General features: G+C 50.4%; 1 protein-coding gene across 3 annotated transcripts in view; it reads left to right on the forward strand.

Annotated features, from left to right (window-relative positions):
- Window positions 1–26,081, forward strand: part of LOC309517903 (myosin-7) — a 43,360-nt gene extending 17,279 nt beyond the window's left edge. For 2 of the 3 annotated variants that reach the window (XM_082197470.1, XM_082197471.1), the window contains exons 16-40: window positions 1,840–2,149; window positions 2,916–2,989; window positions 4,213–4,300; window positions 4,666–4,783; window positions 6,007–6,130; window positions 6,464–6,600; window positions 7,384–7,639; window positions 8,144–8,386; window positions 9,197–9,373; window positions 9,966–10,111; window positions 10,229–10,319; window positions 11,240–11,629; window positions 11,931–12,057; window positions 13,212–13,330; window positions 13,450–13,646; window positions 14,550–14,733; window positions 15,017–15,182; window positions 15,286–15,410; window positions 15,666–15,974; window positions 16,745–16,948; window positions 20,156–20,281; window positions 22,076–22,351; window positions 24,144–24,239; window positions 25,653–25,805; window positions 25,917–26,081. In XM_082197470.1, the coding sequence (XP_082053596.1) occupies window positions 1,840–2,149; window positions 2,916–2,989; window positions 4,213–4,300; window positions 4,666–4,783; window positions 6,007–6,130; window positions 6,464–6,600; window positions 7,384–7,639; window positions 8,144–8,386; window positions 9,197–9,373; window positions 9,966–10,111; window positions 10,229–10,319; window positions 11,240–11,629; window positions 11,931–12,057; window positions 13,212–13,330; window positions 13,450–13,646; window positions 14,550–14,733; window positions 15,017–15,182; window positions 15,286–15,410; window positions 15,666–15,974; window positions 16,745–16,948; window positions 20,156–20,281; window positions 22,076–22,351; window positions 24,144–24,239; window positions 25,653–25,805; window positions 25,917–25,922 (4,242 nt within the window). In that variant the 3' untranslated portion in view covers window positions 25,923–26,081. Of the gene's footprint in view, window positions 1–1,839; window positions 2,150–2,915; window positions 2,990–4,212; window positions 4,301–4,665; window positions 4,784–6,006; window positions 6,131–6,463; window positions 6,601–7,383; window positions 7,640–8,143; window positions 8,387–9,196; window positions 9,374–9,965; window positions 10,112–10,228; window positions 10,320–11,239; window positions 11,630–11,930; window positions 12,058–13,211; window positions 13,331–13,449; window positions 13,647–14,549; window positions 14,734–15,016; window positions 15,183–15,285; window positions 15,411–15,665; window positions 15,975–16,744; window positions 16,949–20,155; window positions 20,282–22,075; window positions 22,352–24,143; window positions 24,240–25,652; window positions 25,806–25,912 lie in introns of all 3 variants that reach the window. The other variant, XM_082197472.1, reaches the window with a different exon arrangement.
- The last annotated feature ends 210 nt before the right edge of the window (window positions 26,082–26,291 follow it).

Genomic DNA, 26,291 nt, shown 5'->3' on the forward strand with positions numbered 1-26,291 from the left:
TTAAAAATATTTTTTTCTTCTTACCTGCACTGATGATAGTCATCGCTTTTATCCATTTCCACAGTCACACAATCAATCGATCAGTAGCTGAACTGGGTTCCACACGGTCACAAAAACAAATTAACCAAAAAAGCCTCAAAAGCAAAAATGCAAAATAAATAGCAAAAACAAAAGCACCAAACTTAATCCGTTCCGGAAGTCCATTTGACTTCCGAAGTGTTTGAGAACCAAGGCTCAGCTTCTGATTGGTGCAGGCGCTCTGGAAACAAGAGCCAACAGCCGCATCAGATGTTTGGCTTCCGAAAAACGTTCAAAAACCGGAAAAATTACTTCTAGGTTTTTGGTGTTTGGGAACCAAGGGTCTGACTACCAAGGTGTTTGAGAACTAAGGTACCACTGTATTTTTATATACATTTATTGGCGCCGAGAATGCATGGTGACGTTCGGACTTCTGCAAAATCCACTTAATAGTTGCGTTCCAATCTGCACATTCAGTCTGGGACTGGCAAATCAAGCTGGCCCTTTCCCAAAAGCAGCCTGGACAAATTTCCCCTCCATCCCTAAATGAGGGGAATCACCTGAGGTCATCTGGATGCCCTGACATATGAACCTGTTGCCTCCACAATCTGCACAGTCAGAGTATTCCTTTGTCAGTGTTGGAAGGTTTTTAAGCGGAGCTTAGATGGCCGCCTGCCAGGGATTCTTCCTGTGTTGCAGGCAGTGGCGTAGCGTGGGGGGTGCAGGGGGGCCGGCCGCACCGGGCGCAACATCTGGGGGTTAGGGTTAGGGGGCGCAAATTACTTGCCTTGCCCCGGGTGCTGACAACCCACGCTACGCCACTGGTTGCAGGAGGCTGGACTAGATGGCGCTTCCGACTCTACCATTCTTCGATTACATGCTGCTGCTGCTGCTCTTTATGGCGAATGCCCTAAAGGGAAGCACCGTGGCTCAGGGGTGGAATACCTGCTTTGCATACAGAAGGTCCAATCCCTGGCCTCTCTCTGTGCTGGGCCTGGGGGTAACCCGTGAAACACGGTCCAGGACCGGTCCAGAATCAGAAGGTTCTTCTGGGAGTCAGTCCGACAGGGCCAAGGCAGGACATGAGGCAGGAAACCAGGCAAGGACAGGTACAGGATCTCAGACAGGATCTAGCATACAGCAATGTTCCTCCCGCAACCTGGGGCAGGGTCCGACAGCCTTTTACCTTCATCGGGGTAGCGGCCGGTCCTGATCCCCTGGCGACTCACCTCCCTGTTTCACCCAAAGGCGAGCACTCCTCCTGCGAGTACTCAGGTCTCTCCTTCTCTCCGACCTTAGTCTCTGCAGCTCGGGAGACGTCAGTGGGTTACTAGACCCAGGGGCTTCCTCACCCTCCCCTGACCCAATTGGTAGTGGAGTAGCTGTAAGTGATGGCCCAGCTGAAGGCAACGAGGTCATCCCCGCATCTGGAGCCAGGGCAGGCTCAGGCCCCTGACTCGGCCCAGCTGGTGTTTGTTGCAGGGGAACCTGTGCAGACTGGGACTCTTCAGGATCCGGCCCCAGACTTGGTTCAGATGATGCCTGAGGCAAAGGATCTGGTGCAGACTGAGTCTCCTCTGGTTCCAAGTCCGAGCCTGAGTCCCAGGCCATCACACTCTCCCTGCTCAGCTTCTGTGCGATCAAAATCCTGGGGGGCCGCTGCCAGTCCGTGTAGGCAGTATTGAGCTAGGTGGACCCAATGGCCTAGCTTAGCATAAGGCAGCTTCCTCTGTCCATAGCAAATGGCCAGGGGGTGGAGCTGCCTGCTGGTGCCTCGTCCTCCTTGCCCTCCATCCCCTGACGCCTGGTCCTCTTCCACAGCCCATGGGCATCATGTCCATCCTGGAGGAGGAGTGCATGTTCCCCAAGGCCACCGACATGACCTTCAAGGCCAAGCTGTACGACAACCACCTGGGCAAGTCAGCCAACTTTGGGAAGCCCCGCAACATCAAGGGCAAGCCGGAGGCCCATTTCTCCCTCATGCACTATGCCGGCACCGTCGACTACAACATCAACCACTGGCTGCAGAAAAACAAGGACCCCCTCAACGAAACCGTGGTGGGGCTCTACCAGAAGTCGTCCCTCAAGCTCCTGGCTCATCTCTTCGCCAACTACACCGGATCGGACGCACGTAAGGGAGGGAACGGAAGGGGGCAAGGCCGGGCTGTCAGCATCCCAAACTCCATTCCGGTCCGTGAGATTGGATCTACAGAAAACCAAAGGCTCTGGTTTGGAGTCATTCGCTTTAATACTATGGCAGCCCAGTGACTCTCAGTCAGCGCGGCCGTTGGAGTGTGGGACTAGGACCTGGGAGACTGGGGTTCAAATTCCCGCTCTGCCACAAGTTTTCCTGGGCGATGTTGGGCCTGTCGCTCGCTCTCAGCCCGACCTACTAGGGCACGCGAACGAAAGCAAACACCGGCATTGCGATGAAAACAAAACAGTGTTGTGTATTTGCAATAAAAATCAGCAGCCCTTCGTCAGCCTCGTGCCTGCCCTTGTCACAGCGCATATAGTTTCAAGCCAGCCACCAATAATAATAATAATAAATTTTATTTATACCCCGCCCTCCTCAGCCAAGGCCGGGCTCAGGGCGGCTAATCTAACTTCCTTAGGGCCCGGGACCTCTAAGGTGTTGCTGTTTATGGACCTTTAGGCTCTCCGTGGGGCATACCGGGAGAGGCGGTCCCATAGGTACGAGGGTCCTAGGCCGTGAAGGGCTTTAAATTCATGGGAGTCTTCTCCAACCATGTAGATATTTGAGCGGTAGCAGGGGAAGCCTGTGACCCTCTCCTGTTGGATCCCACGCCTCCCTGATTAATGCATTTCGGTATTTCTACACATATCCTCACCCTTTAGGCTGCATCTTGAAACCCCGTTTTTCTCTCTCCAAACAGCTCCTGATTCCAAGGGGAAAACGACCCACAAAAAGAAGGGCTCTTCCTTCCAGACCGTGTCTGCTCTGCACCGGGTGAGGATATCCTGAGGCCAGCTTGCTTGGAGAGGCTCGCAGCACCATCCTTAGGCAGCAGCCCTTGAGCTGTGCTTTTTCCTTACTCCTGGGGCTCCTCTACTTCCTTGCACCCCTTTCCCCAGAGGAGGATGAGCTTCTGTGGTGGGCTTCCTCTGGTTGTAGCGCTCTCCTTAGGTCTACTTGCCCCATCACCACCAACCTTGTCGGCTGTCTGGAAACAAAAGGGGTTACAAGGATGTTATTGGGGGACCCAGTGAGGCCTGATCCAAACTTGCCATGTTGCTCCCATCGCCCAAACATCCCTTCAGGGGAGGCCACTGAGAGTTCCCACAACGAGGACCAAGTGGACAAACGCATCTTTTCTCCCCTTTTCTGCCTTCCTCTTAGCACAGCCTTTCTCAACTTGTGAGCAAGGCCAGAGCTTAGGGATGATGGGAGTTGCAGTCCAACAACATCTGGGGACCCTCAGGTTGAGAACTGCTGTCTTAGCACATTTCTCCCTTTTGTCCAGAGTTCGAGCGTCTTCAAAGTCCTCGACACCTTTAATAAACGCTGTCCTCCAACTAGAGCGCTCGCAGGCCAATATTTCCCAGTTGTCAGTGTTTATACTACATTTTTAAAGATTTGCCTTGAGAGAGTCTTTAAACCTCTTTTGTTGACCACCAGCATTACACTTCCCATTTTTAAGTTGGGAATAGAGTAGTTGCTTTGGAAGACGATAATCAGACATCCTGATTATTCTGGACTGCAACTCGGCTGGCTTGGGCTGATGGGATTTGTAGTCCAAAGCATCTAGAGCAGGCACGGCCAAACTTGGCCCTCCAGATGTTTTGGGACTACAATTCCCATCATCCCTGACCACTGGTCCTGTTAGCTAGGGATGATGGGAGTTGTAGTCCCAAAACATCTGGAGGGCCAAGTTTGGCCGTGCCTGATCTAGAAGTTGGCCAAGCCTGCCTTGTGGCCTCCAGTCCCTTTTTCTCATCCCCCTTCCTGTCTCCAGCAAAACTATAACTCATTTTCTCTACCTGCTTTCCTTCCCCGTCAGTCAAATCCATCTGCCCATCCTCTGCCTTGCCTGCCTGGACACCTCTCCTTCCGCCCTCTTTCATAAAACTCGCTCGATCTCAACTACCTGCCTGCCTTCCCCAGTTGTCCTTCCTCGCCTCTCCCCTTCCTCCACCCCATCTCAACTCACCTGCTCTTCCTTTCTCACCCAGGAGAACCTCAACAAGCTGATGACCAACCTACGCTCCACCCACCCTCACTTTGTGCGCTGCATCATCCCCAACGAGACGAAGTCTCCAGGTGAGATCCCAGGTCCCCCTTGTATGCTATGCCTTTGGGGCCCCACCGCTCTCCCTCTCTCTTGGACTCCCATCAGTCCAAGCCAGCACGGCCAATGGTCAGGGGTGGTGAGAGCTGTAGTCCTTGCGGAAGGCCTGTAGCTCAGTGGTAGAGCCACCTGCCTTGCACGCTGAAGATCGCAGGTTCAATCCCTGGTGTCTCCAATTAGGGTTTCCATTGTAACTGGGGTAACCCCAGCGAGAGAGATTTTTTGAAGGATTTTAAGTGGTTAGGAAATGCTTTTAAATCACTAGATTAAAGTGCCTATGTGGTAGGGACCGATTTCCCCCATTCATGCCCCCTTCCCCTTTCTCCTGCCCTCTCAGGTGTGATGGACAACCCCTTGGTTATGCACCAGCTGCGCTGTAACGGGGTGCTGGAGGGGATTCGGATCTGCCGGAAGGGATTCCCCAACCGGATCCTCTACGGGGACTTCCGCCAAAGGTAGGCTTAACTCTCAAGTGGTGAAGACGGATGATGCTTCAGAAAAGCTGAGCGTGTCACTGGGGGAAGGTACATGAATATGGGGGTGCCCCGAGCGCAATGGGGCAACGTCGGAGGAAAGTTGCCTGCATGGCAGTTCACTGTCAGGGTTATGTCTGCTCAGTTCAAAAAGAAAATGCATCCTGCCTTTTATAGAATCCTAGAATTGTAGAGGTGGAAGGGACTTTGAAGACCATCTAGTCTAACCCCCTGCGGTGCAGAAATCATAGCTGTACATACAGTCCTGCCTTAGTTGTCAAACGCCCTGGAACTCGGACGTTTTGGCTCCCGAACGCCACAAACCCGGAAGTGATTGTTCCGGTTTGCGAACATTCTTTTGGAACCCAAATGTCTGACGGGGCTTCCGCGGCTTCTGATTAGCTGCAGGAACTTCATGCAACCAACCAGAAGCCACGATTTGGTTTTCAAACGTTTTGGAAGTCGAACGGACTTCCGGAACAGATTCCGTTAGACTCCCAAGGCCCGACCGTAAAGACATTTATATACCGCTCGATCATCAACATTTTATCCAAATGTAAAAGGTACTCACGGTACAGTCCTTAAATGATTTTAGCGTTGGAAGAATTGACCGCTAATGCCTCACAGTCTCGCAGCTTCATACCAGCAAAGGAAGCGTTCTATTCGTTGCGTCGCAGCCCCAACCCCCTCGCTCTCGGAGCTCAAAACAGAGCTTGCCGGGGGGGGGAGCCGCTTTTGACCCCCGCTGGTTCCCACATCCTCAAAATTTGAGTTTTTTCCTGGGGGTCCGCTACGCTGGAGTGGTTTTCCCCACCTTTGATGTACCAAGATCTCCTCCGACGAAGAGACCTCCGACTGTGATGGCGCGCGCTCAGCTGGAAGCCCCTGATCATCAACATTTTCAAGTGGTTCTGTGGGGAACTTTGAAGTCCTCTTGAACATTCCTACCCAAATCTCTAGTTTCTTGAGATTTAGGCATGGGCCACACCTTTCCAAACTTGCTTTCACAGTCATGAGGACAAGAAAGTTGATGAGAGAGAGAAAGATGAGATTCTCCGGGCCCCAAGTATTCTGCCACAATTTAGTTGTGAAATATACACGGTCCTGGCCTTTGATCTGGGCATCTGCCCACGTTGAGAGGAAAAAGCCTATGGAAGGGAAGCTCTCGGGGGTTATCTAGCGCTGCTTCCTTTCCTCTTCCCCAGATACCGCATCCTGAACCCAGCCGCCATCCCTGAAGGCCAGTTCATCGACAGCAGGAAGGGGGCAGAGAAGCTGTTGAGCTCCCTCGATATCGACCACAACCAGTACAAATTTGGGCACACTAAGGTGAGAGGCGGGATGAGCCACTTCCTCACAGGGAAAAGGCGGTGACATCATCATTCTGGGCCGCGCTGTTGATTGGTTCTTCACAACAGAGGAGGCTAGGGCTAATCCTGGGTTGGGGTATGTGTTTTCTCCACTGTCAAGGTTCATGGTGAGGTTTGGCTTGGCTGTGACACACAAACACAGGCGCAGGACCTCAGCTTCAATATGTACAGAGCAGGGCAAGCGAAATTATATAGGCCCAGTAGCAAATTGGTAACCTGTGCAGGGGTCTGAGCACAGGTTGTTTTTCTTAAAACAAAAACCAACCAACCACAATGCTCTTTTTTTGCCCAGGTGTTCTTCAAGGCTGGTCTCCTGGGTCTGCTGGAGGAGATGAGGGACGAGCGTCTCTCCCGCATCATCACCCGCATCCAGGCCCAGTCCCGCGGGGTCCTCGCCAGGATAGAAGTCAGGAAGATCATGGAAAGGAAGTAAGCCCCTTAGTGGATTTTCCCGGAATTTGTAGGTGTGGTTAGATGGGGAATGGCCTGGGCACGTTGGAGCCCTCCGGTTAGAATTAGGGATTAGGCGAGAAATTCAGTCCAGTTCTCATTTAAAAGTGAACCTGCCCAATTCACGGTTACTGAAACTGAAACCTGGTCATCCTTCAAGATTCACAGCTCCCTGAATTTTGCAAATGCCGTTCTCCAGGCAAGTAATGTGCCTCAAAAAGCATATAGCAGGGTGAAGTGTACAGAGAAACGCACGTATTAGTGGAAATAAATACATTAACATGAAGCTATGCATAAAAGGGGGGGTGCAGTCGGCAAAATTGCATACTCTCGTGGTAAACATTCGCTGGTGAATTTTCGCGAGGGATTTTCTAAAAAAAGAACTGCAAACTAATGTGGAGAATTGAACGAGGGGAAATTGGGAGGCTGAGAGACACCAAAATAGACAGACTCACTCCTCCCTTAGAACTAGGTGGACTCAGGAAACTGCTCACATACAAACTAAGCCTTTCTGTATAATCTTGAGGACTATAAAATTTATGGAAGATTACATTCTCGGGATGTGGAATTCTGTGCTTCCTGCACTGAATGCAACTGCAAAATGGTGGAATAATCCCAACCTTGCTTGTTGCAAGCGAGCCTCCTGCTTCAGGCAGGGCTGCGTGGTCTCCCACTTGGCGAGGTGGCCTTTTCTGTGTTCTGTACCCTGATGTGTCCTCCCTCACCATGCCACCCCAAACTCTCCCCTTCTCTGATTGGCAGGGAATCGCTGCTGGTGATCCAGTATAACATCCGGTCCTTCATGGTGGTCAAGAATTGGCCTTGGATGAGGCTCTACTTCAAGATCAAGCCTCTGCTGAAGAGCGCGGAGACCGAGAAGGAGATGTTGGCCATGAAAGAGGAGTTTGCCAAGCTGAAGGAGGCTCTGGAGAAGTCGGAGGCCCGGAGAAAGGAGCTGGAAGAGAAGATGGTCTCCCTGCTCCAAGAGAAGAATGACCTCCAGCTGCAAGTGCAGGCTGTAAGTTGGGGCGATGGGGCAACAAAGATATGATTTGACCTTCTCCCTTAACCGTGGGTGGCGCTGTGGGTTAAACCACAAAGCCTAGGACTTGCCAATCAGAAGGTCGGCGGTTCGAATCCCCGTGATGGGGTGAGCTCCCATTGCTCGGTCCCTGCTCCTGCCAACCTAGCAGTTCGAAAGCACGTCAAAGTGCAAGTAGATAAATAGGTACCGCTCCAGTGGGAAGGTAAACGGCATTTCCGTGTGCTGCTCTGGTTCACCAGAAGCGGCTTACTCATGCTGGCCACATGACCTGGAAGCTGTCTGCAGACAAATGCCGGCTCCCTCGGCCTATAGAGCAAGATGAGCGCTGCAACCCCAGAGTCGGTCACGACTGGACCTAATGGTCAGGGGTCCCTTCACCTTTACCTCTACTTAACCGCGAAAGGCAAAGTGGCTGAAAAGCACCATGAACTCCGGGTTTCACAGTAAAGCCTTGGGCGTGTCTTCTTCCTTTGCCAGGAGCAAGACAACCTTGCAGATGCAGAAGAGCGCTGTGACCAGCTGATCAAGAACAAGATTCAGCTGGAGGCCAAGGTGAAGGAGCAGACGGAGAGGCTGGAGGATGAGGAGGAGATGAACGCCGAGCTGACGGCCAAGAAGCGGAAGCTGGAGGACGAGTGTTCGGAGCTCAAGAAGGACATTGACGACCTGGAGCTGACCCTGGCCAAAGTGGAGAAGGAGAAGCACGCCACGGAGAACAAGGTGAGCGGGGATGGAAGCGAAATCCAAGGAGCTTTTGCTACTATCAGCTGGGTCTGGATTAAGGTTGGCAGCCGGGAGAGTTGATTCTCCAAGAGATTCCTGTGCTAGGTGGACTTAGAGTTTTCTTTTGGGAGTCTCCTACCTTTGTTGTGTTCCATTCAGTGCCACCTTGAATTTTGCCTACATCCACCTTCTTCTTCTTTGGCGATCACTTATAGCCGAGTAAGATTGTCTTCCATAAACACGGTTTTAACAATGAGTCCGTAAGTGACTGTGGAGGCGAATTCTGGATCCACACGTCCTTCCACAGTGGGGACAAAGGTTTCCAGGCAGGAGTTGATCACGGTGAGGGTTTGCCAAATGCACTTTCCTCTTAGCACATTTCTCTCTTTCGTCCTGAGTTCGAGCATCTTCAAAGCCCATGACACCTTTGGTAAAGGCTGTTCTCCAACTGGAACGCTCACAGGCCAGTGTTTCCCAATTGTTGGCGTTTAAACTACATTTTTAAAGATTTGCCTTGAGACAGTCTTTAAACCTCTTTTGTTGATCACCAGCATTGCACTTTCCATTTTTAAGTTGGGAATAGAGTAGTTGCTTTGGAAAACAATAATCAGGCATCTGCACAACATGACCAGTCCAACGAGATTGATGTTGAAGAATCATTGCTTCGACACTGGTTATCTTTAGTTTACCTGTCTGCCCATTAGTTCACCTGTCTGCCCAAGTGATGTGTAAAAAATTTCTGAGACACTGTTGATGGAATCTTTCGAGGATTCCATCTAATAACTCAAAATTATAATATGCCCATAGGCTAAGAACCTCACAGAGGAGATGGCTGGTCTGGATGAGATCATCGTGAAGCTGACCAAGGAGAAGAAAGCTCTCCAGGAAGCCCACCAACAAGCCTTGGATGACCTACAAGCTGAGGAAGACAAGGTCAACACCCTTACGAAAGCCAAGGTCAAGTTGGAACAGCAAGTGGACGATGTAAGTGCATCGACTGCAACACTCGCAGGGGAAATAAAAAAATTCCTTCCAGTAGCACCTTAAAGACCAACTAAGTTAGTTCTTGGTATGAGCTTTCGTGTGCATGCACACTTCTTCAGATACACTGAAACAGAAGTTGCCAGATCCTTCTATATAGTGAGAAGGTGGGGAGGGGTATTACTCAGAAGGGTGGTGGGAATGGGAGATTGGCAGGTAGCTGAGATGAGCCTGTTGACGACTCTTAACGACTGCAATAGGTCTTACAGGAAAAGGCAAGGGGTGAGAAGGTGAAAAATGGCTTAGTCAAGTATAATGAGATAAGAACAGGCTCATCTCAGCTATCTGCCAACTTAGTTGGTCTTTAAGGTGCTACTGGAAGAAATTTTTTATTTTGACTATGGCAGACCAACACGGCTACCTATCTGTAACTCGCAGGGGAGACAGCCTGTTGTTTTTCTCACCTTCCTTGAAGTAGTTGGAGGCATTCAGTGTAGTAAAAAAAGCCCCCCCCCACAAGTACATTGTTGATCTTAGGAGTAGCAATTCCTTTCTCAGTTTCTGGATTCAGGGTCTCACTGTCTTTGCTCAACAGCTGGAAGGATCGCTGGAGCAAGAGAAGAAAATCCGTATGGACCTGGAACGAGCCAAGAGGAAGTTGGAAGGGGACTTGAAGCTGACCCAAGAAAGCATCATGGACCTAGAGAACGACAAGCAACAGCTGGACGAGAAGCTGAAGAAGTAGGGGTGCTTTAGTTTATCGCCAACTCCCCGCCTCCCTTTTCTTGTGGATATTTGTTCTACTGCTGCCTGCCTCTCTGTGGTTGGATGTAGCAAGTTGGTTCTTGTCTTCCCCAGGAAAGACTTTGAGCTCAACGCACTCAATGCTAGAATTGAAGATGAGCAATCCTTGGCCATCCAGTTGCAGAAGAAGCTCAAAGAGCTACAGGTAAAAGGTTGATGACAGGGTGGTGTGCATTGAAGCCAACTTCACTGGTGTGGTCTCTCTCCCCTTCTGTCTGTCTGTCTGTCTGTCTGTCTGTCTGTCTCTCTCTCTGTGTGTGTGTGTGTGTGTGTGTGTGTAACTAAGGACCAAAATGAGGCATATTTTTGGGCAGAGGATAGCTGCATCCAACAGAGCGATAACTTTCGAGAAATTCTGTACCTCAAATATCTGCTGTAAGGAATGGGGATGTTATTAGCAACCATGTTAGCTTTACATTCTGCTCAGTTTTCTGCCATTTTTTTTTAAACCCACAAACCTCTCGCATTTAAATTATATGCATTTCCCTCTAAAATATACACGTTTGCATGCACTTTCCTACGAAATGCATTTCTGGATGCAACCTTACAAGCTGAGAATTGCATCGTTCATTCACTCCGAAGGATACAGTCGTAACTTGGATCCCGAACGCCCTGTAACTCGGACGCTTTGGCTCCCAAACACTGCAAACCCGGAAGTGATTGTTCTGGTTTACAAACGTTCTTTTGGAACCTGAATGTCCAACGGGGCTTCCAGGGCTTCTGATTGGCTGCAGGAGCTTCCTGCAGCCAATCAGAAGCCACAGTTTGGTTTTTGAACGTTTTGGAAGTCAGAACGGATTCTGTTTGACTTCCAAGGTACGATTGTAACTGTGTTCCGATCCATGTATTAGTCTAGGAAGTGCAAATTGGGTCAGTCCACTTAAAGATTTATATTGAATGGAATCCTCCAGTGCCCCTAGATGTTATTGACCTTTGAACCTCCATGGAAGCTTCACGAATCTGGATCTAGGCCTGGGCTTTTGAAATGGAGGCCGCCGACAGAATTCCTGGAGCGTGCTTTTCTGGATCTTGCTGACAGAATGTCTCCCTCCTTCCCTGGTCCAGGCGCGGATTGAGGAGCTGGAAGAGGAGCTGGAGGCGGAGCGCACAGCCCGGGCCAAGGTGGAGAAGCAGCGTTCCGACCTCTCGCGGGAGCTGGAGGAGATCAGCGAGCGGCTGGAGGAGGCCGGCGGGGCCACGTCCGTGCAGATCGAGCTGAACAAGAAGCGGGAGGCGGAATTCCAGAAGATGCGCCGCGACCTGGAGGAGGCGACTCTGCAGCACGAGGCCACGGCGGCCACACTCCGCAAGAAGCACGCCGACTCGGCGGCAGAGCTGGGGGAGCAGATCGACAACCTGCAGCGCGTGAAACAGAAGCTGGAGAAGGAGAAGAGCGAGTTGAAGTTGGAGCTGGACGATGTCGCCTCCAACATGGAGCAGCTGCTGAAAGCCAAGGTTCTAAGCCAAAGAATGGGGGCGGGGTTTGTTTGGGGTGGGGCAAAGCAGGTGATGTCATGGTCTGAGGGCGGAGTCACGGTTTGCGGCAGGGTTGTAGCACGGCGGGAGAACAACCTGGAGACATCGAACCGGTTGATTTGGACTGGGATACAAAGATAGGGAGGGGATGAGATTCAGAGGGAGAACCCTTCGTTCCAGAATTAAAATTAAAATTGTTCCCTCCTCTGACTGGGTGCTGCTACTCTCCATTCACCGCTACGTTTATTCCCCAACAACTCCTCTCGCCGTTGGGTTTCAGGCCAACCTGGAGAAAATGTGCCGCACCTTTGAGGACCAAATGAACGAGCACCGGGCCAAGTCTGAGGAGAGTCAGAGAATGGTCCACGACCTCACCTCTCAGCGAGCTAAGCTCCAGACTGAGAATGGTGAGTAGAGAAGGCTGATACACGTTCATATGACATCTTTTTCCTGGAGATTGAATTTAGGACATTTTGCATGCGAGGCTGCTGCTCTACCATTGAGCTAAAACCCCTCTCCCATAGCTTGGTGGCTGGCCCTTCTTGAGTTTTCTGGTTTAGCCATTTCTCCTCCATCTTTGCTCAGATGCAGCCAGGTTTCCACCTACCTAAACTTCCATCCATCCGTCCATCCATTCAAAGTTTTCTTTCTTTTCTTCCTTCCTGCCACGCCCTACTTTCATCACCCCTCCCTCTTTTCCCCTTCTTTCAAAATGATTGCTCGTACAGTGGTTCCTCGGTTCTCAAAAGTAATCCATTCCAGAAGACCGTTCAAGTTCCAAAACGTTTGACAACCGAGGCACAAAGGGCAACCTGCAAATTCAATTGAGGAAATTGAAAAACACGCAGCGGAAGCCGTTCGACTTCCGAGGTGCGTCCAAAAACGGAAGAATTTACTTCCGGGTTTTTGGTGTTCAGGTTCCGAAACATTCGTCAACGGAGACATTCGAGAAACGAGGTGCCATTGTACCATTTTCATTTACAGTGGTACCTCGGGTTACAGATGCTTCAGGTTACAGATGCTTCAGGTTACAGACTCCGCTAACCCATAAATAGTACCTCGGGTTAAGAACTTTGCTTCAGGATGAGAACAGAAATCGCGCAGCAGCAGCAGCGCACTGGCAGTGGGAGGCCCCATTAGCTAAAGTGGTACCTCAGGTTAAGAACAGTTTCAGGTTAAGAACGGACTTCCGGAACGAATTAGGTTCTTAACCAGAGGTACCACTGTACTTTCCAAGCTAATAATCAACATTCTGATGCTCCTCCCCACTCCAAAAGAAACCTTGAATACATAAATGACCTGAGCTATCCTTCATGCCTTAACTTTTAACCCTGCGAGGGGGGGGACCAGCTAGCCACTAACTTCTATTTTTTTAAAAAAAAACCACCTAGTCCACCTAATTTGGTGTTCATCTTGGCACCCTCTGCAGAGCATTTTCTGAAGAGAAGCATGTAGAGACAGACACTGTCAGCCTGTGGGGTCCCTGTTCAACATGGCTGCCGATTCCGATGACAAAACTCCCAGAGATAATGGATTCCTCCACCCCAACTCTTCTCCCTAGGTGAATTATCCCGCCAGATGGATGAGAAGGATGCTTTGATCAACCAGCTGACGCGAGGGAAGCTGACGTACACCCAGCAACTGGAAGATCTGAAGAGGCAACTGGAAGAAGAAGCTAAGGTAAGGGGGACGCAAAGAGGTTTGGGAAGGAAGTCCACAGGACTCAACGCAAAGGGTAGATACTGGTCCTGTCAGGACTGACGGTCACTGAGGCCACGTGGCTGTTCCCTTCCCCTCAGGCCAAGAATGCTCTGGCCCATGCGCTGCAGTCGGCCCGCCATGACTGCGACCTTATGAGGGAGCAGTATGAGGAAGAAACGGAGGCCAAAGCGGAGCTTCAGCGCTCGCTGTCGAAGGCCAACTCCGAGGTGGCGCAGTGGAGGACCAAGTACGAGACTGATGCCATCCAGAGGACGGAGGAGCTGGAGGAAGCCAAGTAAGTGAGGCGGAGGGCAATGAGACCCACAACTCACCTCACCTCACAACCACAGGCCTGTTGCACCACCCACCCTTTCGCACCCTTGTATGTTCAAGTTGAAACAATGCAATAGCCAATACAGTGGTACCTCTGGTTGCGAACGGGATCCGTTCCGGAGCCCCATTCGCAACATGAGCAGAATGCAACCCGCGTCTGCGTGGGTCGCGATTTGCCGCTTCTGCGCATGTGTGTGGTGTCATTTTGAGCGTCTGCGCATGCGTGAGCGGCGAAACCTGGAAGTAACCCTTTCCGGGTTGCTGCGGGACGCAACCTGAAAATATTTAACCTGAAGCAAACGTAACAAGAGGTATGACTGTAAAGGGGGAAAATGCAATTGAAACAACAAAAACACGTAGAACGGTAAAACCGTCCCAGCCGAAAACAGGATAGTCGATTCAGCAAAAGAAATGGGTCTCGTAAAACAAAATAGGCGAAAGTAAAGAGGTGTGTACAGCAAAAGCCGTACATTGAAGATGCTAGGCTCTGTGAGGAGGGAATTCAATGGCTTAAGGGCTGCCACAGAGAAAGTTCTTGCCCTGCATTTTAGAGGGTAGACTAAGTACCAAGGGGTCTGCCAATCTCAACACCTGAGAGAGTCTTTAGGGACGGAGGCCATCTTTCTTGAGGCCTAAGTGGCCTAGGGTTTTAAACGCCACTACGAGCTCCTTGAATTGGGCCTGGACTCCAACACTTTTGACTCCAGCCTGAATTTAATTCCCCCAGAGGAGTTGTTATTTTAAGCAAAGCAGGAGGGGTGAGCCCCTTCTGATTATCTCCTTTCATTAAGCCCGCCCTTGTCATGGATTTGGGCTCCTTCTATTGGCTTATGGTGCCTGTCACCCTGCCCCGTTTGTGTGTCAGGAAGAAGCTGGCGCAGCGCCTGCAAGACGCCGAAGAGGCGGTGGAGGCCGTGAACGCCAAGTGCTCCTCGCTGGAGAAGACCAAGCACCGCCTGCAGAACGAGATCGAAGACCTCATGGTGGACGTGGAGCGCTCAAACGCGGCCGCAGCTGCCCTGGACAAGAAGCAGAGGAACTTCGACAAAGTACGGCGGGAAAAGTGGAGGGAATGATCTGGAAGGGGTGGGTTGGGGACAGCTGTGGGTACCCCAGTTCTGCTTGGTGGGGATACTGGGCCGTACTGGACGCTTGTGAAGCTCAGCTCACGTCTGCGCCACATGCTCTTAACTCATTTAAATCAGTACGCCACAACGGCTTGGCTTCAAGGGCGTCCGTTTGCTCGTTGTTGGGAGCAGCGGGCCTAGGAGTGCCTCAAGAAATAGCTATTCTCAAACCTTACTCTCTCCGCTTCTCCATCACCCACCGCAGCTCCTGTCAGAGTGGAAGCAGAAGTACGAGGAGTCCCAGACGGAGCTGGAGTCGTCGCAGAAGGAGGCCCGTTCTCTCAGCACCGAGCTCTTCAAGCTGAAGAACGCCTACGAGGAGTCGCTGGAGCACCTGGAGACCTTCAAGAGGGAGAACAAGAACTTGCAAGGTGAGCCTTTTTCTCCCTCAGGGGCCATTCATCCCGTGCCCCGAACGAAACCCGCTCCTGTCAGATGCCACCTGACTCACTCCCTTTATGCTGTTCCCGGCAGAGGAGATTTCCGACCTCACAGAGCAGCTTGGATCCAGCGGCAAGACCATCCACGAGCTCGAGAAAGTGCGGAAGCAACTCGACGCGGAGAAGATGGAGTTGCAGGCGGCTCTGGAGGAGGCTGAGGTGAGGAGGGCCTTTGGCTGTGATCCAAAAGTGACACTGCGGCCATCTTGTTTTTCAGTTGGCCTTTCCATCTTCCTCTTTCCATTCCCTCCTATTCAGTTCATCCTCCCCTCACGATCTTCCGCCTACAGATGTACAAATGTCCTCTCTGTCAGGCCTTTCTCTCCTCGCCCCTATTTTCATCTGAGGAATGCGGGAGGACATGGCATGATCTTGTTCCTTTCCCTCTACCCTATATCTCCCTCCACGATCCAGGCCTCTCTGGAGCACGAGGAGGGCAAGATCCTGCGGGCCCAGCTGGAGTTCAACCAGATCAAGGCCGACATCGAGCGCAAGCTGGCTGAGAAGGACGAGGAGATGGAGCAGGCCAAGCGCAACCACTTGAGGATGGTGGACTCGCTCCAGGCCTCCCTCGACGCCGAGACCCGCAGCCGCAACGAGGCGCTGAGGGTCAAGAAGAAGATGGAGGGTGACCTCAACGAGATGGAGATCCAGCTCAGTCACGCCAACCGCATCGCGGCCGAGGCGCAGAAGCAAGTCAAAACCTTGCAGGGATACCTCAAGGTAACACCAGAAAGTTCAGTCTTCTTGTCCCCAGTGGGGTGAAGCCCCCTTCAGTTTGTACCTCATCTCTCCCTCCCCACAACCCCTGCCTTCATCTTGCCTCCCTTCTTCTTTTTCTATAGTTTTTATTAAATTTTCTGTTTTACATTTTATAATATTCATTTAAACAACCTTAAAATATCAGTGACTTCCCTTCTTCTCTTTCCACGGCTCATTTCGCATAACATAAATCCTTGCATATTTTATATCAACTATTCAGTATTCCATTATTACATCCATCAAAACTTATTTACACCATTGAATTTATCTTAATGCTGCCCACGGTTTCAAATGTACCCAATTTCCCCCCATATATTCAAGAAACGTTTTCTAATCTTTTATAAATGTATGTTCTTCTTCTTCTCTTATTCTATATGTTAAGTCTGCAAGCTGCACACATTCCATCATTTTAAGTTGCCATTCTTCTTTAGTTGGAGCCTCGCTCATTTTCCATTTTGGGGCTAAGAGAACACAGGCTGCCGTAGTGGTATACATAAATAACTTTTTTGACACCTGGGAATTTCCATCTGAATTATCCCCAACAAAAAGGACTCTAGGTTTTTTTGGGTTTTTTTCCCTGAAAAGTACTTTTAAACATTTTTTTCAATTCATTGTGAATTATTTCCCAATGCTCTTTTTCCCTTTTACAGGTCCACCACACATGATGGACCGCAGCCTCAGTCTCATTGCATTTCCAGCACTTATCTCGGCTCCCTCCTTTTCCCTCCCAGGACACCCAGATACAGTTGGACGACGCCGTCCGAGCCAACGAGGACCTGAAAGAGAACATCGCCATTGTGGAGCGGAGGAACAACCTGCTGCAGGCAGAGCTGGAGGAGCTGCGTGCCGTGGTGGAGCAGACGGAGCGGGCCCGGAAGCTGGCGGAGCAGGAGCTGATAGAAACCAGCGAGAGAGTCCAGCTCCTCCACACACAAGTAAGAGCAGCCTCAGAAGCAAGGCTGTTACTGAACCTCTGGGATTGGGATCAGCCAGGAAACAGAAAATCTCTGCCCTCAGACATCCCCTCCTATTGTGTACATTTTCGCTATTCCTCTGTATACAGTGGTGCCCCGCAAGACGAACGCCTCTCGAGACGAAAAACTCGCAAGACGAAAGGTTTTTTCGTTTTCGAGTTGCTTCGCAAGACGAATTTCCCTATGGGCTTGCTTCGCAAAACGAAGCTTGCCCCCGCACCCCGGACCACTTTTGAAGCAAGGGGCGGCGGGGAGAAGATCGCTTCTCCCCGTTGCCAGCCCCGCAATCTCCGGGGACAGAGGGGAAGGCGTGCGCGCGCCTTCCCCTCTGTCCCCGGACCCCTTTTGAACCAAGGGGCGGCAACGGGGAGAAGCGATTCTCCCCACTGCCCCTTCCCTTGCTTTAAAACAGGTCCCCTCTGTCCCCGGGCGGTCTCCATAGGAACGCATTGATTGATTTTCAATGCATTCCTATGGGAAACCGTGCTTCGCAAGACGAAAAACTCGCAAGAAGAAAAAACTTGCGGAACGAATTAATTTCGTCTTGCGAGGCACCACTGTAGTGGCATTCGCAGGAGTGACTTAATACTCATCCTGCATTTGTAAGAAATCGGTACTTTAGTGTGGCAGCACCTTATACTTCGGAACTCCCTGCTGATTGACACCAGGGTGGGGCCTTCCCTCTGCTCTTTCCGGCGCCTGCTTAGAATCATTTTTGTTTACACAAGCCTACTCAGTTATGGAGCATGTTAATTGGGGTTTGTTTGTTTTTAGCTTACAGCTGTTTTAAATTAATAGTAGGATTTTTTTTTAAAAAACCAGCTGTTTTTAACTCTTTATGACTGATGATTTTATTGTTTTATTGTTTTTGCAAACTGCTCTGAGGTGCTTTATTTTTATTTTTTTAAAAATCAAGTGGTGCATAACTTTAATGAAATAAATACCATATTTTTCCGTGTACAGTGGTGCCCCGCAAGACGAATGCCTCGCAAGATGGAAAACTCGCTAGACGAAAGAGTTTTCCATTTTGGAGGTGCTTTGCAAAACGAATTTCCTATGGGCTTGCTTCGCAAGACGACAATGTCTTGTGAGTTCCTGCTGGTTCCCCCCCCTTTTTCTAAGCCGCTAAACCGCTTATCAGCTGATCCGATCAGCAGATAAGCCACTAAAAGCCGCTAATGGCGCTAATAGCGCTAATCCGTCAATGGGCTTGCTTTGCAAGACGAAAAAACCGCTAGACGAAGAGAATCACAGAACGGATTCTTTTCGTCTTGCGAGGCACCACTGTATAAGGCTAGGTTTCCCCCCTCAAAAATAATGTACAAAATTTGGGGGCGTCTTATACACGGATAGATCTCCCCCCCCCATTTTCTTAAACGGGAGTCCCCCAAAATAGGGGGCGTCTTATACATGGGGACGGGAAAATACAGTAACTTCTCATTAATCAAGGCACCAGGGCATCCAAACTGGGGCCCTCCCCGGTGTGGCCACGCAGCCCTGACCTCACCGACACCTTGGCAGTGATGCCACTGCTATTGCCACAGCTCTTCCCTGCCCGGTGAGCTGCTCCTGGGCTTTCTAGAACGTTCTGAGCAGAGACCAGCATTCACCGTATAATCCTAATGTTTTTACCACTGCCTCAGGAGTGGTGTGGGGCAAATGGATTTATGGATTGACCAGTAGCAGAACTTGGGGTGCCAAGCACGGACCGGAGTCGGGAGATGATTTCTTAGCTGGGGAAGAATGTTTGTTTATTCGGCTTTACGCCCATCATAAAGCACAACACAACAAAAGAAATCAAATAAAACAGCGGGCTTGTACAAGCCACAAATAATATAACACAATTCACAGCTCACAAGGACAGATATTAACAATTCAAAAGAAAAATTTAAGATTAAGATTAAAAATTTAGGCACTACGCTAAAATCAATATCTGATGTCATTGTAGAAAATTCTTATAACTCTCAATAATCCGCTAACATTCCTTTCCGTCTCTTGTACGAGAGGACGGCTGTTAGGAATTTAGCAACCTGTAAGGCGCTGTGGGCTAAAGCCTCAGCGCCTAGGGCTTGCCGATCGAAAGGTCGGCAGTTCGAATCCCCGCGGTGGGGTGCGCTCCCGCTGCTCGGTCCCAGCGCCTGCCCACCTAGCAGTTCGAAAGCACCCTCGGGTGCAAGTAGATAAATAGGTACCGCTTACCAGCGGGAAGGTAAACGGCGTTCCGTGTGCGGCTCTGGCTCGCCAGAGCAGCGTTGTCACGCTGGCCACGTGACCCGGAAGTGTCCCCGGACAGCGCTGGCCCCCGGCCAATAAATGTGAGATGGGCGCACAAACCCCACAGTCTGTCAAGACTGGCCCGTTCGGGCAGGGGTACCTTTACCTTTACCTTAAGGTAATATAGGGATCCACATCTTGAAGAACCCAGGCAAGCTGTAGGTCTACTGGTTTGTCAGCCATAGGCTGGATTATGGAGTTTAGTATACTAGCACGAGCTGAACTGTACGTAGGGCAGATAAACATAACATGATGTAGGGATTCAGATGTTTTCATTTCACAAGCACACGTTGAAGGGGCTTGGCCCTTGGTGAATCTATGTCTCAGCACGTTTGTTGGAAAAACATTGAACCTAGCTCTAATGAAGGCATATCAGTGAGACGCTGCCATGAGCGATGTTAAGTAGGACGGAGCACGGTAGATAGGGGTTATGCCGAAATTTAACGGCGAGCAGGCTCCACCACCAGCTAAGAAATTTTGGTATAGCTCCGCGTCATCCATTTCTTAGCTGGGGTAGATGGTAGCAGTGCCACAGGCTGCCAGAGAAACATCTGGGGTGTGGGGAAGGGGCAAGCGCAGGCCCTCAGAAAGGAAGCAGCGCCTAGGAAGGCCCTCTTTCCCCACGACGCTGGTTGGCCACTCCTGCCTCTGGTGTGGGGGAATGGACTTTCCGTCCATAGAAGATTCCAGAAACCATGGGACCAGCGTGCTGTGGGATTTCTTAGGATGGTTCAGAAATTGGGGAGTGGGGGCGACGAGGTCTAGAAAGAGTGGCTGCCTTTGCCTCAGGCTATGAAGCCGTTTTCTGAGGTCATATTTCGGCAGGTCCTCCTATTTCTCCGGAGGCCAGCAGCCCTAGATAAAAAAAAAACCCACGGTGTATTTGTTTCACAGAACACCAGCCTCATCAACCAGAAAAAGAAGATGGAGTCCGACCTGTCCCAGCTGCAGACGGAGGTGGAGGAGGCAATTCAGGAGTGCAGGAACGCTGAGGAGAAGGCCAAGAAGGCCATCACGGACGTGAGTGGAATGAGAGATGCGCTCTTCTCCTCCTCCATGGAAGCAGTGGCTCCAACCTGGAAGGGCTCCTTATGAACATGGAAACCTGCCTCAAACCATTGGTCCATTGAGCTCAGTGTTGTCTACACTGACCGGCAGGGTTTAGACAGACGAGAAGCATTTGCAGTAAGGTTATTTATTAGGAGCTGCCTCAACTGCACACTACAACATGGGTGGGTGACCCACGGCCCTGACCTCATCATGTGCGGCCCCCAACACCTCCCAAAAGTTGATCCATCTTCCCTTCCGTCCTGTTAACGTCCTTGCTTTTCCTAGGTTCTTCCTAGTGTGCTCCCTCCCCTTTCTGTGTAGTTTCAAAACAGCTGGAAAGCGCAGTGCTTTATTGGATTAAAATAACTTGATGGGATCTTTAAAAAAAAACTATTCCCCGTTTTATATGGCAAAGGTTTATTCTGGCCCATCATTCTGAGAACAAGCACATAGATTTCAGTCATCTGTGTGCACGTCCGCTGAAGCACACTAAAGTCAGAAAGGAATTTTGTTCATTTGCTGTAGTTCTGTTGTATAGTTACTTACCTGAGAGTAGAAACATTTAACTCAGTGGCGCTTCGTTCTGAGTTGAATTTTCGCAGGACCAGGAATTCTAATCTGAGGTAGCCATGGTGAAAATTGAAGCAGAGCTGGTTTTTTTCTTTCCTTTTTCTGGATTAATAAAAAAAAGAAAGCCTATTTACGTTGCTGGCTTCACCCACCAGCAGTTCTGCCCACTGCCAGCATGCGGACTCCTTAAGGAATGCAGCCCTGACAGAAAAAAATGTTGCCCCCCACCCAGAACACTGTATTCTTCCCCCACTAGTAGAACCATGTTTAGTGAGGATAATGAGAGCATATCCCAGAATTCACTTTTTCCTTTGATTTATTGAGAGGACGAAGGAGCCATCCTCTCTGTGGTGGAAAATGAGGAGAGGCCTGTTAGTCACATTGACAGAATACAGTGGTACGTCGGTTTTCGAACGCAATCTGTTCTGGAAGACCGTTCGAGTTCTGAAATGTTCGAAAACCGAAAACTCAATAGCCGACAGCTAGGCCTCAGGATCTTGCATTCAGTGGAAGCCGCATGGCATGTTTGACTTCCAAGCATGGCTGTCAACTTTTCCCTTTTCTTGCAAGGATCCTGTTCGGAATAAGGGAATTTCCCTTAAAAAAACATTGACAGCTACGCTTCTGAGGCGTGTTTGAAAACTGAAGTATTTACTTCTGGGTTTACGGTGTTCGTAAACCGAAATGTTCATCAGCGGAGACATTCAAAAACCGAGGTACCACTGTAAGTGGTCCAGGGATATAAAGAGGAGTACGGGCTCCGGGTGGCGCTGTGGGTTAAACCACTGAGCCTAGGGCTTCCCGATCAGAAGGTCGGCGGTTCAAATCCCCACGACGGGTGAGCTCCCGTTATTCGGTCCTTGCTCCTGCCAACCTTGCAGTTTGAAAGCACTTCAAAGTACAAGTAGATAAATAGGTACCGCTCTGGCGGGAAGGTAAACGGCGTTTCTGGTTCGCCAGAAGCAGCTTAGTCATGCTGGCCACGGAAGCTGTACGCCGGCTCCCTCGGCCAGTAAAGCGAGATGAGCGCCACAACCTCAGAGTCGGCCACGACTGGACCTAATGGTCAGGGGTCCCTTTACCTTTACAGTTATGCGCTCCTGCCCCCTTCACCTCCTCCCCTCGGGATTTTTAAGGCCAGCGTTGGGCTTGCCTGACTGAGGTAATTCTCTGCGTTCTCTCTGCTTCCTCCAGGCGGCCATGATGGCGGAGGAGCTGAAGAAGGAGCAGGACACCAGCGCTCACCTGGAGAGGATGAAGAAGAACATGGAGCAGACCATCAAGGACCTGCAGCTGCGGCTGGACGAGGCGGAACAGCTGGCCCTGAAGGGCGGCAAGAAACAGCTGCAGAAGCTGGAGGCCCGAGTGCGGGAGCTGGAGAACGAGCTGGAGATGGAGCAGAAGCGCAATGCTGAGAACGTCAAGGGCATGCGCAAGTGCGAGAGGCGCATCAAGGAACTCACCTACCAGGTGCGGGGGCTCACAGACCTCCTGTCTATGCAGAACAGCATCTAGTTGAGCCATGTTTCAATCTAACTGCATTCCGAGCAAGCAGCCTCCAGAACACATTTTCAGCGCCATCCCCCCGATTGCTAGTGGCTTGGCTCAGGGATCTGGAAAGATCTAGAATCAGGATGGCGATCTCGCCAAGCTTAAGATCACCTAATCGAACTGGTGGCATACAAAATCTAATGAAGAGCTGCGTTGCTCTGTGATTTTCGAATAACAGGGAGAGTTGAAACTAGTTGAGAATTCAGAGGTACAGTGGTACCTCGGGTTAAGTACTTAATTCGTTCCGGAGGTCCGTTCTTAACCTGAAACTGTTCTTAACTTGAAGCAACACTTTAGCTAATGGGGCCTCCTGCTGCCGCCGCGCCGCCAGAACACGATTTCTGTTCTCATTCTGAAGCAAAGTTCTTAACCCGAGGTACTATTTCTGGATTAGCGGAGTCTGTAACCTGAAACGTATGTAACTTGAAGCATATGTAACCTGAGGTACCACTGTAATATCTTCTCCTGAAAAAGAAAATTCAGGTGTGTTGCACTGAAAACGTACACCTGACATGAATTAATAAATGTAACTTATTAGGTCAGCCAGACATGAATTAATAAATGTAACTTTTTAGGTCAGCCAGATGTTGCAGGAGACAGGTGGATCTGTTTAGGAACGGCTTCTGGAACCAAGCATGGTTTTTTGAGTAAATTCTAGAGAGGAAAAATGTGCTCTGGAACAGTGAACTCGATAGTGCCCCCCCCCACCAGATACAACCACACACAGTGTGGACATCAAAATACTGATATCTCCATTAGGAATTCAGAGTTCTGATGCGATGGCTGTCGGTGGCGCTTCAAAACATGTCCACCATCTTTTAAGTCTAGCACAGTCCAGAAGGAATTAAGACTCACAGCTGTGACAGGGGAAGGCAGGACTGCCCAGTGACAAGGGGCAAGATGGCAGTCTCCCATTCCACATTTGGGAGCAGCAAACTTGCTTAGGGGGCATGGAGTAAGCTAGCTTCGGGTTCTCCGGGGATATGGTTGCTGACTTACTGCCACCGCTGCCAGCATCTTCTATTCAAATGTGATTTTGGTTTTAAACGCAGTGTAAGGTAGTCTCTATGGGAGTACAGTGGTACCTCGGCTTAAGTACTTAATTCGTTCCAGTGGTCTGTTCTTAACCTGAAGCACCACTTTAGCTAATGGGGCCTCCTGCTGCCGCCGCGCCGCCGGAGCACGATTTCTGTTCTCATCCTGAAGCAAAGTTCTTAACCCGAGATACTATTTCTGGGTTAGCGGAGTCTGTAACCTGAAGCGTATATAACCTGAAGTGTATGTATGTTGTTCTGTATGGGGCAATGACAATAAAGATTATCGTATCTGTCACCTGAGGCAAATGCTGATTGCTGCCTAATGGTAAGGCCAACTCTAGGATGCAATGCGAGCAGGAACGAAAGTCATTTAGGAATGGATGTATGGGGGAAGAATCAGTTCTGGGTGAGCCCAGCAGGGAAAGGAAACTAAGAAGGCCTGTTTCGGTTTTTGAAAACCTAAGATAACCTTGTTCCAGTTTTTGAATAGTTTGGTAGCCGTCTACAGCTGCTGGGTAAAGTTTGTTCCTTCTAATCCAGCCTCCGTGGACCATTTGCAGTCCTGCAAATACTACATGGGAGGTGGCAAATCTGTAAACCCAGCAGTGTGTGTCAGTTTCCTTCTTCAGCTAAATAACCTGCCTGTCTCTCCTTTCTTTCGTTTTGTGCTGTAGACGGAGGAGGACCGGAAAAACCTCGTCCGTCTCCAAGATCTGGTGGATAAACTCCAGTTGAAAGTCAAAGCTTACAAGAGGCAGGCTGAAGAAGCGGTAAGCATGCAACCTTCGGGGCTAGCGTCCTTCAGCCCTGGGTCATCGTCCCCAGGCGGTGTTGGACTACAACTCCCATCAGCCCTAGCCAGTTTAGCCGACGGTCAGGGATGATGGGATATGTAGTCAAAGCAACATCTGGGGGACTCAAGGCTGAGGAACAACACTCTCCTAGGCTCCCTCTGCCTCCTTGACACCTGGGAGAACTCGTCGTGACCTGCCTCCTACATGGCCCACCTAGGAACACAGAAAACTGTCTTATACTGGTATTGAGATCATTAGTGCCTGCAATTTCTGGCAGCAGCTCTCAAGGGTTTCAGACAAGCGTCTCTGCCAGCCCACCCAGAGATGCTGAGCATTGAACCCTGCGCACAAGGCAGGCGCTCTAACCACTAAGCTCTGCATCCACTCCTCGCTTCTCCATTCCCCGTCATTATTCCCATTTATGTCCCTCAATAAATGGGCCTGCGGGTGAGCGTTTTGCGGTCACTGTGGGCAACCGCCGAGAGCACTTCCATCTTCCCCAGATTCCCCCCTCGCGCTACACGCACTCAGAAGTATTATCTTATTTCTTGTTTACGCCTCTCCCCACCCCGTCCCCGCCGACAGGGCAGCCGAACGGAAAAAAAATGACAACAGAAGCAAATGAAAATCCAATATCCAATTCCATTAGAATCAGAACTTGTAAGCGGCGTAAAATCAAATAAAACCACATGTCAGCAGGATGTAAAATGACAAGATTAAAAACAGCCAGACTGTTAAAATCAACCGTCACCTGCTTTAATGCCTGCTGGGGGGAGAAAAGGAAAAAAAGGAAAGAGGTTTTTGTTTTGTTTCTGTTAGTTGGTTAGGACAGAGGTGGTTTTTAACAATCTTTCCAGAGGAGGAAATCCCATTCTAGGGGCGCCCATGCCGATAAGGCCCTGCTCCTCATTTTATGTCTGTCTCAAGGTTTTGGCATAAAGGAGGAGCGAGGCTCGTCTAAAGGTCTTTACTGTAGGACCGGGGTGGGCAACATTTTTATTTCCCCGTTGAGGGCTGAATTCCATTGAGGATAATGCGCCAGGGGCTGCATATTGGCAGTGGGCGTGGCTACGGCAACAGTGGGCGGAGCTGGAGGAAAATGGGGCGGAGCCTCCCCTTCCATCCCTTTTCCTCCTCATCCAACAACCTGCAGGGACAGAGTTTCTCCCCACTTGCGATTCCAGCAGCTAGCAATTTGACAGCGGAGGTAGAACCTAAGCCTTTCGTCTCTGGTAGACGCGGACAGCCTTACCCTCTGTGAATTTTCCAGTTCTCTTCTGAAGCCATCCAAGTTGTTGGCCGCCGCTAACCCCTTGTGGCAGGGAGTTCCGCAGTCTGCACCGTGCATTGTGATTTCGCCCCGTCTCTTTCTCTGCCCCACTAATGCAGGAGGAGCAAGCCAACAGCAACCTGGCCAAGTTCCGGAAGGTTCAGCACGAGCTGGATGAGGCCGAGGAGCGGGCGGACATCGCCGAGTCCCAAGTCAACAAGTTGAGGGCCAAGAGCCGTGATATTGGGGCAAAGGTGAGAAACCTCTGTTGCGTTATCGCTCCTCTCCAACTCCTATAATTTCAGTTTCTTCCCCCCTCCCACCTGATATCTGCATTTCTCCGCTGACTCCTCCTTCCTCTCTCCCTGTCCCCTTGCAGAAAGGTCTGAACGAGGAGTAACTCCTTTTGAAGATCTGACGCCCCCCATCCTCGAATCACACGTGTACCCCCAGCTCCACACCTGAAAGGCAGTGGAGGACGCTTCCCCCCCCCCCGCTCTGTATATCAGCACGGCCCCCGAAATGTAGAATAAAGGCTATCAAACAGCTATTGCGTTCCGTGTGTCTCTGTACGTGTCAGGGGCTATTTGCCAGAGTGGTATATGATATAAAGGCTTGCAGGGTACAGTGGTAACCTCGGGTTACATACGCTTCAGGTTACATATGCTTCAGGTTACAGACTTCACTAACCCAGAAATAGTGCTTAACCTGAAGAACTTTGCTTCAGGATGAGAACAGAAATTGTGCTCCGGCAGCAG

This window comes from Podarcis vaucheri (assembly GCF_965113315.1).
Source record: "Podarcis vaucheri genome assembly, chromosome: 13".
NCBI lineage: Eukaryota > Metazoa > Chordata > Lepidosauria > Squamata > Lacertidae > Podarcis > Podarcis vaucheri.